Source organism: Branchiostoma belcheri, unplaced genomic scaffold (assembly GCF_001625305.1).
Source record: "Branchiostoma belcheri isolate BF01 breed outbred unplaced genomic scaffold, Haploidv18h27 scaffold27, whole genome shotgun sequence".
NCBI lineage: Eukaryota > Metazoa > Chordata > Leptocardii > Amphioxiformes > Branchiostomatidae > Branchiostoma > Branchiostoma belcheri.
Window position 1 is genome coordinate 274268 of NW_017803876.1, and position 14616 is coordinate 288883.

Below are 14616 nucleotides of genomic sequence, written 5' to 3' on the forward strand. Positions count from 1 at the left end.
TGGAGGAGCTCTGCAGAGCTCCTCCATGGAGGTTGCTCGTGCAGCCCCTATTGCATCTAAGTGTCTTTAATTTATCGTATCTTTTGTGATTGCTAAACTGTATATATACGAACGGATTTAAAGAACGAATGAGATGGGCAAAGGGAAACATAGTCATGAAAGTGGCTTTAATATTCCGTAATTTCCCGTTCTTTGTGCTGGCTAAGCTGTATGTATCCGCCCGACGGTGGGCGGGGACAGGTGCAGAACCGAAGACATAATGGTCTGCCCCATGAAACGCCGTGAGGGTAATGACTGGATAATGACACAGTGCGGTACTCAGTGATTCTACGCCTCACGACGGCGCGTGGCTCGCAATGCCGGACCAGGATAAATGTTTTATTTCCACGCGCGCGTCCGCACTGCCGTGAATAATACCCGGGAAGAAACGTGGGGCCCTACCATGGGAGAAAATAACGTCAACGTTGGTAGCATTCATCTGTATCTGTATCAGTATAGCCGGTATAACCGCCATTCGGCGTAACACAACAGCTTCGCAGGCACGCGGCGCGGCGGCACCTAGCTATATCGCACCCAACGACTTGTCACACTCAATCTTTGCACATTTAATTGCAGGCGTTGTTTAAAGCTTTGTAGTGATGATGCCCCAACGTGCTTGGTGGCAACAAGTTCATAACATAAGACCCTGCATTTGGAAGCTCTTACCAGCTAATAAATTTGATTCAGATTTTTGATACCTGAGGACAGCAGCCCACTCGGGAAGAATATTTACAAATGCCAAATATCTTAAAGAAACGGTTGCAACTTTTCCAATGTTAACCTATTCCCTTCTTCACAGATTCGTATTCTTCATCAGATGCAGCACTCGAAAGGCTGTCTCCATTGCACATGCACACTATCATTACATTTGTACAAGGGAAGAGCTCCCAGTCACACACACACACACACACACACACACACACACACACACACACACACACACACACACACACACACACATACATACACCTTTGCGAGAGGGATTCTAGTACGTACACACCCCGAATACGTGATACCTCCATTCCATTTGACGGCGCCCTCGCAGCGACCTGAAATTGGCCGAAGCGCAGAGAGATCGCCGAGGTCGCCATATTTGGACTCTAAATTAGACCGTTGTGCGCCCACACGGCGCTCGCTGTGCGCTCTCACGGCGCTCTCTCCGCCGTGAGCCCCAATCAGTGTAATGGCGGCCTTGGGGAGGACTTGTATGCACACTAGGTCGGAAACAGACACGGTTCCAGGATTTGGACGTTGTTAGTAGTACAAACCAGAGACGCCAACTAAACTACTTGATGATAATCAGGATTCAGGGTACATGATAGAAGAAATTTATTGCACGACTATTGTACACCGATACTATGTATGGCAGCAGCTAATGAACATACACATAAGAGGTATAGAATAAAACCAAGTAGCCTTAGTCTTATATTCCTGTGTGATGACTCAGTTAAATTAAATGATGGTAATCATTATTCAGGGCAGAGACATCAGTGAAACTACCTGATAGAATATATTATATAGGTTATGACCTATTGTAACCCTGCTGGCAATGGTTGGCGAATGACATCTAGGGATTCTTATCATGAATACGTGTAAGAAAGTAACACCTACTGACTGGTAGACAAATGCTCATTGCTTTCAATGCTTCAACACTTGTACCTATCGTACAAATACGCCAATCGAATGCATTGAGCTGCGGCCCAAGCCCGGTGGGATAGGGGATTGGAAATATAGGGCACCGATGCGACGTTGTTAGTAGTACAAGGCAGAGGCGCCAAATAAACTACTTGATGACAATCAGGATTCAGGGTACATGATGGAAGAATTTTATTGCACGACAACTGTACACGATACAATGTCATCGACTATTCAATATTAAAAAAAAAGAGTATACAACTAAACTTAATTCTAAAACAGCATGGGCTATAGCGCAAGTCTTTAATACAGTGTGGGCTAATCATGTGTTTTGGTATTTTTTTGTATTAAATAACAAGGCATTCTTTTATATACATGACAGGTATGAATAGGTAAAACGAATGCATTGAGCTGCAGCCCAACTCCGGTGGGATATGGGATTGGAAATATAGGGCACCGATATGACGCCTTACAAGATTGGGGAGACAGGTAGAGCCGGCCGGTTTGATGAGCTGGTGATTGTGTCCAGGGGGAGATGACAAACGGGAGTTTTATCTAAAGTTGACCGAGTATCGCGTTTATCGCTTTTAAGGTGGTAGACAACCATGGAAATGTGGGCTCTTCTTTATTTATCTCTTTATTGTTTTGGCTGTGCAAACACACAACCAGGGCAGCCCAACTAGCCTGTGGGTATTAATTACAAAGGGCTTGCTATGCTGACAAAATATGATGCAGTTGAGTATGGACTTTTGTCAGAAAGTGTCCTAATGCAAGGACATTAATTCAGGTTATGTTTACGATATCAAGATGACGTTGATCACCTTTCTGCTGTGGAAGGATGGATGAAGTTTGGGATCTTCTAAAAGTATATGTTGCAGTTAAGTATTGACGTACCTGCAACATACAAGTATGGACTTAACAACAACAGTTTTTGTCAGGAAATACCTTAATGCAAGACGGAAATTCATGCAAAAGTTTACAAAATCACGATGACGTTAATCTACCTAGAATGACGAAGTTCTCTTTCCCTCTGGGCAGGTCTTCTTCTTCGTCCGTTCTTGAAATCAATAGTATCAAAGATGTTTCGTATCCCAACACGGATTCCGTGTTAGATTGTGCTTGGAAGACGGTTATGCCGCACTTTGATCGAAATGACTCTGGGACTCTCCAGGCCTGCTGCAGCGCTATGCCGCCGCCTGGATGTCTCAGTCTGAGAGGACTGGATTTTTTTTATTGAGCTTCACAGATTTTCCCGTCCCCCGCCCCAGCGTTCTCATCACACCCGCTGATCTCCACTCCAATCGGTTGACAACGCTGAGCCAATGATACACGACTGTTGCGTAACGGTAAGTATGGGCACAAAGAACGTTGACCTTTTCTGATGATCCAATCACACGTGGTTGGGCAAACGTACCCTGGATGCCAAACTAGTATCGGGCCGTTAGCCTTTTTCCTTCGGCAGCCGAGAACCCTTCGCCCGCCTACCTAAATTACCGCTACGGGGGAGTTGAGCCCGATGGGAGTTGGCTGGCCAAACTCCCCCCGGGCTAGACTCCCCCGTAGCGGTAATTTACACCAGCGGGCGAAGGGCTTTTGCGGCCAGGACAGCGAGTTTGGATTCCAGGGTAGGGCATACGTAAAGAGACGTTTTATTTTGAGACACTTACCACAATCTTTCCAACGTTTTTGCCATCTATAAAAGACATCCATAAAACATTATTTCTGCTAAGATTACAAAACCCACTCATCATTGAAAACGTGGGGTTCTTCATTATCCACTACCTTCAAAGAAGAAGCAGAACACTTCTGTACTTTACTTAGAAATATCTGTTAGATGTATGGACAAAACACTTGTATACCTTGTACGTTACAGCTTACCTCAGGCAAGAATTTGCAATACATTTGACATACATAAAGATGACGAGTACCCATGAATATAAAATGAAGCAGTGAAGCGTTATGTAACCTACGTCCTCAACCTATTTCCTCGGAGGTACCCTAAATATCAGCCCAGGGCCCTTCAAGTAACCATTTTCCGTCAGAATTTTGGGAATTTTTGCTCCATGAGGGTCAATATACATTGGGATAGTTTGGTTTCAAATCAATATGTAGTACATACGTAGATAAATGACTAGAATATTGTCTTTGAATAATCGGGTTTCCAAGCCCTAAAACTGCACTGGATACCTTCCACATACAAATCACAGCGCGTCGTCTTTCGCCACGGACTCATGCCTGAATAGTTCGGAGGCTTCGGGTGATTGAACGTGTGTTTTTCAAAACACAGTGGCACAAAAACGATATGAAATATCTAAATATAAGACGCCATCATTCACGCATACCGCATCTTTTACCTGCATTGAGAGAAGATATAAGGTTTGGCAAGTTGCCAGTAAGAAATGCCAAGACATCCCGGTTAAGAAAACGCTCCTTTCATCCGAGATGATTCCCTTAATTTCCGAGTCAGTGTGAGGAATGCTCTCGTCTCGTGGGAAAGCTTTCACTTCTTTGAAGGAAAGTTGATTTATATTTCACTCGCTGTCGATGGAATTTAAAGCGTTAGTTTACATACCCTGGTGAAAGAAAGTCATCGAGTCAATATATGCACTATCCGCACATCTAGCCAAGCGGAAAATAAAGTAATACTTTGCTACGTGCGAAGGAAAATCTTACATGGATGTCATAAATATAACGCGCATCACGACTTCACATCAAAGTCACAGTAAAATTGAACTTGAAACTCTGTATATTCGTCTACACTTCAAGAAAAGAGAAGCAGTACGTAAATTATAGGGATAGATAACTCTCTTTCAATACTAATACTCCTGACATCCACTGAGAGACCCAACCTGAGGTTCCCTGCATGTGACTCTGCCCGGCTGCCGACCCCGGTCTCCCCTACTCTCCAAGCAGAGGTTGTGGGGGAATGGTCGTTAGCTTTTTATATATGGCCCGTTTTGTTTGTCGCGCATGGACCCTTTCTGGCCAATTGGATACTGCCTGGCCAATTTGATACTCTATTTTTGCGACCCTAGGATCTGCTTGGAGATTAGGTCTCTCCCGGCACCGAGGGTGATTACCGCGCCGCGTGACAGGGGAGTGGAACTAGTCTCCACCAGACTTCTTTGCGGGGTGAATAAATCGTAGAAATCGGCCTAAAAAGGGTATTAATTGGCCAGAGAAGGTAGCCGGCCAGAGAGGCTCCAGGCCCTGGTGGAGACTAGAGTGGAACCGCCAGGACAGATCCAATCAGCCTCCGTCCCAGCAGGGCTGCAGCCGGGGAGAAAGGTGACGGCAAATTGCCGGGCTGTCCTCTCATCCCCGGGGTGCCTCTGCTGGTGTCGTGATCGGGGGATTAACGTTAAAGGCATCCAGTGTAGTTTTTATGGCTTGGAAACCTGATTTTTCAAAGTCAATATTCGAGTTGTTTATCTACATACTGAGTTGAAACCACACTGTCCCAATGTATATTGACCATCTTGGAGCAAAAATTCTGACGGAAATGTAACTGGAAGGGCCCTTGGCTGATTTTTGGGGTACCTCCCAGAAAATAAATGACTCATCTTGCGGCTTGTTTCTGCAGTTGTAAAAGCCCAAATACTGACTCAAATGTGCTAATGTCAAGCAGTATGTGTGAATATGACAAAGATTGCCTTATTCAGAATATCTCCATTTTTGCTGCCATGAAATCACATTGGATGCCTTTAACGGCCCTCAGATGTTTCACGTACAGGGATCGTTTCGCAAATACGTCTATCTGATCCTCTCTGTCTGTTAGTCTAGAAACATGAAACCAATGACAATGAAATGCAACAGTTCCTGAAAATATTCAAACGTGATGGACAAGGATGACACGAGGGGAAATCATGAAACATCAATGGCAGACAATAGTGACAATGACAATGAAATTTATTGCATATACATGCCCCCCTTGGAGGCTAAATGCAGTAAGTTTAAAGAGTAAACCGGCACATCTGTTTTCCCTCAAAATACAAAAGTTCTACTGCAGTACCAAGGTCAGCCACCAGGAGGTCCATGTTTGACCTTGGCCTTTGGCTACCTAAGACCTACCAGCATACCAAATATCATCACAATCCATAAAGGCGTTCTGAAGTTATGCTGACTACAAATGTGCGAAAACACACACACACACACACACATACACACACACACACAGACGCGCCAAAAACAATACCTCCATTTTTCATGGAGGTAATGAGGTCCCTATTACGTGATACCGAGCCTAGGATTACTCCAGTCGTTAAGAACACAAATTAGCGTCGGCTGTGGCATCAAAGTGTGGCCACCGGCGCGCGTGCCGTGGATCAAAGTAATTCACACTAAAGTCCCACACGGAAGAACACAGCGGCAGCAGAGCTACCTTTGAGCAGGTTATTTCCACGGGAATGAGCCCTGCGTCCACCGTGTGAACATGCGTCTTTCTTTCATCTCGACGAGCCAAAATAAATTCAGCACTCAGCAGTTGATAAAAGATTCTACCTGCTGTGGAGTTGTCGATCGAAAATCGTCAGATGTTGTGCAAGCACCACCGTATCAAACGACGAGTAAAAACAACATTATAGTTAGACGTGCACGACGCCTATTGCGATTGAAAGAGCACGCATTATTATACTCGTAACACCCTGATAGACCTACTGGTTCACAAACTTTATAGCCCACTCGAGCAATACATCACAATGCCATTTATTGCATTGAAACGACAATAGAAGTCATAGTATTTGAGTTTTATTATTTATTGGCGTTCATTGTAGTGCAACTACATGTACACGTACATGGCATGATAGTAGCTATTCTGTCCTAACACACAACACGACACACAGGAAAATGTACAAAACATAAGTACATTGACAACAATGTATGGCTGACTGACTGTCTACCAATGTAATCCCGCCCGAGTCACGGCATTATTAAGTGATACACTCGTGATCTAAGAACGGTTAGACCGTGAGGTCGATTCTTTTTGACGTTACTCACTTCAAGAACAGATGGTCCTTAAAACAGGTAAACCTTTAGCCTGTAGTCCAGCCTTGAGTTGTTGTAATAGGTTTAGTCCTAAATGCGGGGTAGGCGGATCTTTTGGAGGGGGGGGGCTAAAGCTATTAAACAAGGCTGAACTCATTTGTGGACGTGTTGGAATGTCATCTGTACTATGCAGTATTTACGTTCACAACCATACACCCCAAACATGGCATGAGCCATACACACAGCTTCACATATTGTTTTTCCTGCATAAGATACCACTGAATGGACCTCACAAGTTCAATTGGGACCACGCCCCCTTTTCCCGGTCGTTCACAATTTGGGCTTTTGGGGGTAAACATTGAGATTATGATACTTCATTGAGCCCTTGGTTTCATGAGAGTCTAATTTAGACGCTCAAAGACTCGTGATTAGCCGATAGCAAAACTACGAAAACCACGCTCTCCTTTTTCAGCACTCGGTTCCAGTGCAGAAAGTGGCTTCAGCACTGGACTTCCAGTGCTGAATGGCCGTCAGCACTGGACTTCCAGTGCTGAGGCGCTCTCAGCACTGGAAAAGCTGGCGTCAGCACTGGAACCCGAGTGCTCAGGCGACATTGAGCACTGGAAAACGAGTGCTGACGACCATTCAGCACTGGAACACCAGTGGTGAGGGCGCTTCAGCACTGGGAAAAGGCCGTTCAGGATTCAGCACTGGAACACCAGTGCTCGGCTCTCGTCGGCACTGGACGTCCAGTGCTGACGCCGTTTTGTCCATTGAATCAGCACTGGAACACCAGTGCGGAAGGCGTGGCTTTCGTAGACTTGCTAGCCGATAATAGGTTAACCTCACCCAGAAATGGTAGAAACAACTTTCCTTTTTTTTACCAAACCACCTTCAGTTTCGTCGTAGTCTCGCAGTTGACATCTCGCGAGAACATACGAGATCCATCATGGCGGAATCTGGAAAGAATAGTTACGAGTTTTCGTCTTTGACGACGGAAAGCTCCACACCGGCGGAGTTCTCCTTCGTGACGACAAGCGAGACGGCTTCCTATGGATATTCTGGTACGCACGAACTCTGTAAACCTAATCCCTACCCTGTCGCACTGCGTACACAGCGCTATAATTATGTCACTTACGTGGCAGGTATAGTATGATTGGGGTGGGGGGCAAAACGTTCTTTTGAAAAGCCGCCGCAAAGCAAATACTTTGATAGCCTGCAACTGTATATAATGACAATAATATAATGAGAATAATATTTGCTTCGTTCTCAAAAGTACGTTTTTCGTAATTTGCAGTGCGAGTTTCTGAAGTGAGTGTCATGTTCACTTGTTGTTATTGTCAAATTATGTGACGTAACGTATTATGATCATATTTGATTACCCCGGAAGTGTGAGTTTTCTTCAAGTTCAATAAGACTTGGAGCATGACCCGGAGGTTGCCATAGACACGGGTACCATGGAGGGCACGCCCTCCAAATCCTCGGGCTCTTCCACTTGCACAACAAGTGCCAACGTTTCAATCACTGTATGTCATCTTCATCAGAGCAATAATTATGACTGGTTCACTACATATATGCACTGAAGCTAGGTGTTGCTGTTGTCAACAATGCAGCCTGATGAAATCACCAACCTGATGAAATAATTCACGCATTTCCGATTTCTGCACTGAAGCTAGGTGTTGCTGTTGTTTAATATAGATATAGATTCTTTATTGACACAACAAAAAAGTACAGAGACTTTATATAATAACAATGCAGCCTGATGAAATTATTCATGGCTCTCTGTTTTCTTGTTTTCTTTTTTCTTTTGGTACAGCGGCTCATGTGACTGGCTCCATGGAGCATGACCCGGAGGCTGCCATAGACATGGGTGCCATGGAGGGCACGCCCTCCAAATCCTCGGGCTCCTCCACGCGGTACCGGGGCGCAGCCGGGCAGTTCCTGGACAAGCGGGGCTTCGGGTGGCTGATGGAGGTGGACGCCGCGGACGATGATGATGACAAACCTCTGCTGTGAGTCTGGGTTTATCACTGAGTAATGACCAAGTCTATCCCTTGAGGCCTATTTCCCAGGGTTTTAAATGAGAAGACGAAATTGCAAGTTGCTAGATCAGTGTTCTACTTCTAGCCAGTGTCTTTCAATGGAATTTTGCCAGACAAAAATTTTTCCCAATCTGTCATCTTTGATAGAAAAAAAAAATTGGTGTGTTAAGATATGGAAAGAGATGTCATCTTCATCTTCATCTTTGCCGGGGCTCTAAGATGTTGTATAAGCCCCGGCTACACCCCCATATAGCCCCTGTTGGGGCACTTTAGGGGGGGACTTGGGCTTGGGCTAACAGCAAAATTTGCCCCTGAAAATGCAGGAAATAGTGTTTCAGAATCAGAGGGTCAAGATTTCAAAATTTTCTCAGGGGAGCATGCCCCCAGACCCTACCCATAGGATTGCTTGCACCTTAAGTGCTTGACATGACATAATAAATAATACTTGTATATCATATACTAGTACACATGTAGATTGCAGTTTGCTCTTTAAATTTTGAGGGTATAGCAGTAGCCGGTAGATTCTGTCAATCACTGACAAAATGTTTGACAGTTTTCAAAAATCTATCTGTATCGGTATAGCTGGTATAACTGCCCTTTGGCATAACACACCAGCTTCGCAGGCACGCAGCACGGCGGCAGCTACTAGCTATATCACACCGAATGACTTGTTACACTCAATCTTTGCTCATTTGCACATATCTGGTTGCTTGAGTAACTGTTTTCTTGTATATCATATCACACACTGTATGTACTCATTGTTCCTGCCATCCTACAGAGAGGAGCTGGACATAGACCTGAAGGACATCTACTACAAGCTGCGCTGTGTGCTGCTGCCCTTCCCCTTCCTGAACTTCCGCAGACAGGTCAGTGTTAGAAATACCCATCTGCAGACTGCATTGTGCAGAGACATTTTCAATGTTGCAGAGGAAAAATTGAGCAACCTGCAAGTTTGCAGACTGAAAAAAATCAGTCCAGGGGTTCAATGGTGTTTAGGAGCTTCTGTGTGTACAACTGACTGTAAAATACTAGTATGCAATTAATTATGCATGCATTTTTCAAATTGCATGTAAAATGTTTGCCAACATGCAATTTTGTATATGTACTAGTACATAAATAGTAGTATTTAAGTTATTTCCGAATTGCAGAACAAAATGTTGACATTCTTTAATATTGCAGAACACTGACAAGACAGTAACTTTTTTTTCTGTACGCAAACTCTTCCACTTCAGGGATTCTCATCCTTGCTGCAAGGTTTGCTTTTTGGTGTTGAAATAAATAAATAATAAAAATAGTAAAAAGTATTTCCACTGGTCACTGCAGGTGGTCCGTGACAACCCCGACTTCTGGGGCCCGCTGCTGGTGGTGGTGCTGTTCGCCATGGTCTCACTCTACGGCCAGTTCAGGGTCAGTGATGCAAATCTTCATTAAAATTTTCACAATGCTTGAAAATTTATGGTTTGTTTGTTGATCAAGATTAGACATCCAGGTATAGCCTGGGTGCCATCCTCCATAGTTTCCGCCGGCTCCCTAATGTCACTGGATACGTGTTAGCAAGCATTATACACGTATAATGTCCTTGGTGTTAGCCAGCGACTTGAGGGAGCCGGTGGAAACTATGGAGGATAGCACCCAGGCTAATCCAGGTAATGAAATATACTAGAAAACTGTTACTCAAAACTGTAACTGGATGGATTTTGATCGTGTTTGTTTGTTTGTTTTTCAAAACCGGTGAATTACCTAGTCTTGTAAAATATGTACAAGTTGCATAAGACCATATACTGTGAGATTTGATCAACTTGTACTTTTTGATTTGTGTGGTGGGTTCTTGTGGTATGGCTATCCTGGAACGTGGGTCCTCTGACTTTACAACCCATATAAGAGGATGTCCCTACTGAAGCTGGATGCTGATTTCTGTGTGTGTGTTCCAGTCCAACTTCTGCTAATGTTCTTTGAAAGTTTCTACAACAATTAAAACTTCTATAATCCAAATCCCCACAGAACAAACAGTTAAAGCGAAATTGGCACATAAACGTAAGATCACAGCCCCACACTTCTGAGGGTTGGTTACAAACATTTTGTTGTGTCATGAATCTTACTTTATTCAGGGACAGTTTAGGGCTAATAGCCCCGTGCTAACAATAAAGGGGAGTTGAACAAACTGCTTGCGAGCGAATTCAATTGACCCGGCCACTGACCCCCTACCACAGCGTGTGTCCTGGGACCTCATTGTAGATATAATCCCTGTATCGATACGGGGTGTCCATGCACTGGGGAGCTGGCCTCTTTCTTTCATCACAATGTACGATAGTCCGGTAAGCCTCCATCTGCAATCTTAAGCACTCCTGTTCAAGGCTGCCATCACTCACCCTTATAGCATGGACATGCCGAGTATGACCTCTTCATTTAGCGCAGTCCTTGTACTTAATAAGGTAGTAAAGTGTATTCCAGATGTCCCAGATGCAGTTCCATGCTACATGTATTGACAGCCAGGGCTGGAAATACCCGGCGCACAGCACAAGCGTGCGTTACAAACTTTTTGAAATCACTGCGCCAGTACAGTACTTTGTTTACTTAGTTCAAGTCATCGTCTGCGTGCCAGTCACCATTGGTGTCCCTTTCTGTAAATTGCTGACTTTCTTTTTATTTTACTTCACCTGCCGCCGCCGTGAACATATAGTTCCTTGAACATCCCCAGTTTTCTCAGACTGTGAAATTTTACTGCCATGAACATAAAGTGATTTTTCTATAATTCTATATACCTACAATTGTGCAGGTATATAGAATTATATATAAGAACACTCAAAATTTACACAATCATGTAGGAAGTATAGATTTTGTCTGGTGCAGGTTACTTTCAATGTTAACTGCACCCGTGCAGGTATGCAGAAAAAAGTATTTCAAGCCCTAGATTGTGAACTTTAGCCAAAATGTTGCGACACGTATCCATTATGGTATGATCAGCATATCTGTTTTGTACCCAATTCTTCAAGGATTCCTGTCCCTGTGTACCAGAGTGTTAAGCTGATAACAGGAGGTGGTGTGCGTGCATGTATATCCTTTTAGATCATGTTTTGAAGTCCTTTGTGTGTCCGAAGCCTTTATACATGAAAGCACAGCATGCTGGCTTTGATTTGAAAATCAAATGTTAAATCAAAATTAATCGCACTGTCCATATAAAGCTTCAAACAATATGCCCAAGGCTTCAGTAATCAATGATCCTTTTTTTTTTCCATACTTGTTGTTTTATTATTCAGGCTAACAGCCTGTAGTACTAGTACTTAAATGTGGTTCATTACGACTATTATTCTATATTGCCAGGAGGTTACTAAAGTTTATTTGATGTACTACTGCAGTAGCCTGATTTAAAGGCATCCCAAGCAATGTCAGGGCAGTGAAACTGGATTTCCAAAGTCAATTTTCTGGGCATTTTTTAAACATAAGGCCACACCGACTTAATTTTATGGATGACATCCTCTGAAGACCCCCAAACTAGTGCGCGCGGGCGAAAGAAAAGAAAAATCCGGCCAAAAATAAAAATGATACTAAACCACAGTAATACAAAGCTGGTATTGTGAATTTGGCGCATTACATGGCGACGTATGTGTATACGACAGGCCGGCACATGCTGGCTTTTTGCTGGAATTTATGAATCGGCACTGTACGTACGTACTGAGATCTTGAGTCGTGGAGCTTCGGTAGACTGTGTGCCGTCCTCCAGAGTTACCACCGGCTTCATTGTCGCTTACCACCATGGACTACCCAGGCCTAGAGCCAGGCCAGAGCCTCAGAAGACGTGATGTTTTTTTGTTTTTTTTTTATCAGGTGAAAATCAATGCGCTCGCGGATGTCATCCATAAATTAAAGATAAGTTCACTGTACAAAAGCGACAGTGAAAACAGCACTTGAACATAAAAGTACTGTGAAAAAATCAGGAAGTACAGTACATTCCTTCTCCAACATATTCATTGATCTTCCTACTGTATATTGTATATCTTGAGTTTCCTCACATCAGTGGCACTAAAGCATAGAAATCACCACCTGTGGCTAGACTACCTGCTGGCTCATCCATCAACTTTTATAACCCGAATCTGGAGCCTTCAAATGCTGAAAGACAGTTTACGTACATGAAATATCAGACAGTGAATTGTATTGGCAGGGTCTTTCATCATTCTGTGCTGCCCACACATGGAGTTATTACTGTGTGTGGGCCTGTTGTACTGACCTGTATATACGTTAGCATGGCTTCCTCAGTCACTCTGACATCTGGGTTTGCCAGGCGCTGTTCAGATTCATCTTTCCACTGATGGAAGGTGGACAGGTGAATTATATATAGGTGCAACAAATGTAGCTGGTGAAAAGATTTTGAAAGCATGACAATGCATTTCTTCTCCACCCTTGTGATGTATACCACTAAAGATAAGCTTGAATCCCACTAAGCTCCCAGACCTTTACTGACCATGAGAGAAACCATCAGATCTGAAGAATCAACTTTTATCAGTCACGATTACTCTCCAAGCAGAGGTTTGGCTTTTGGCTTATTATTGGCACGTTTTTTTTTTGCTAATTAGGCTTTTTTATCGGGCTTTTGTTTTTTGCAGTTTTTTTTTTTCCAACTCAAGCTCTGATTCTTACAGGATGGAGATTATATATACAGTCAAGTGTTTCCTGTACTGCAATAAATCATGTACCTGGAGCAATGGCTGAATGTTCTTGAAACATTTGTGAAAAGTAGAAGGTCCAGACATGTTTGCTATGCAAAGGTTGACTGGAAGTGATCCAGCAGTTACCAAAGGAAGCCTCCTTGATAATCTTGATAATCTGGTGGGCCCAGGGAATGCCATAAAACTACTAGTAGCCTAGAGTTGCAAACTGTTCTCTTAGTGCAACCCTGGCATATCATCTGTCTATTTGGCCAGTATCTACTCTTTCCAGCCGCTTCCCGAAGCCTGGTAGAGGCTACGGTAAAACCAGCGTCCCAGGGACATGGAACTTTGGAAGTCGATGTGGAAAGTTCTCGCTTCGTGCGGAGCTGCTTGCCTCTGCCACACATGCGAAGTCACGAGCACACTGCATTCTGGGACAAGGATTACAAGAATTAGACCCAATGGTGCAATCCAGAACTGATGAAGTTTGTACATATATACTTAAGACTCCCAAACTTACTTACCCAAGAACCATCTCATGAGACACTGGATTTGATATATACGTACATTTTTGTAGAAGATCTTAAATCAACCATGGCTGATGTATACGTGGAGTACAGTAGTGCAGCAGCTTACCCCGCCTGCCAGGGACGATGGATGATGAAAGAGTAACACAAGACAACTGTCATTCAAGCAGCTGGATAGAGGATTTTGAAAACTGTCACATTTCAAGCACATCCACTACTACTGTAACTGTACTTTTTGTCAGTGTCGTCATTGATGAAAAGTAGTGAATGCTACTTAAAACATCTGACAGTTTTCAAAATCTATCTAGCTGCTTGAGTAACTGTTTTTTTTTGTATATCTCAATTACCTGGTCTAACTTGTCTCATGTGTATACAAATAAAGATATTAAGAAGTTTTTCCGAAAATAGTTTCATCAGGTTGGTCAAGTATAGGATACAGGAGTTTTCTTTTACACAACCAAAATTTCTCACTTAGGCCACACCAATTTAATTTGTTGGTTCTCGGATTCGCCTCTTCGTTTTTTCTGATTTGAAAAAAAAAAAATTTGATTCTGGTCCTGAATCAACAGTTACTGAAAAATGCTCATGTTTTGCCCCCAACAGTTGAGGAAAGTCCTTTTCTTTCTAGTTGTTACAGTTTTCCCATCTATCATTGCAGTGGTTTGATTAAAAGTTCAAAATTCAATGTTTAAATTTTAACCCAGCCTTTTGTGTTGACTTCATGGCTCATTTTGTAGCATTTAA

The 14616-nt window shown here is 43.4% G+C and overlaps 1 protein-coding gene across 1 annotated transcript in view; it reads left to right on the top strand.

Moving 5' to 3' along the window:
* The window catches only part of LOC109472293 (protein YIPF4-like), a 122118-nt gene that overhangs the window by 71390 nt on the left and 36112 nt on the right, over nt 1-14616 (top strand). The window contains exons 2-5 of the mRNA XM_019771971.1: nt 7556-7721; nt 8474-8669; nt 9478-9565; nt 10023-10106. Coding sequence (XP_019627530.1) covers nt 7607-7721; nt 8474-8669; nt 9478-9565; nt 10023-10106 — 483 coding nt within the window. The 5' untranslated portion in view covers nt 7556-7606. The remainder of the gene's footprint in view (nt 1-7555; nt 7722-8473; nt 8670-9477; nt 9566-10022; nt 10107-14616) is intronic.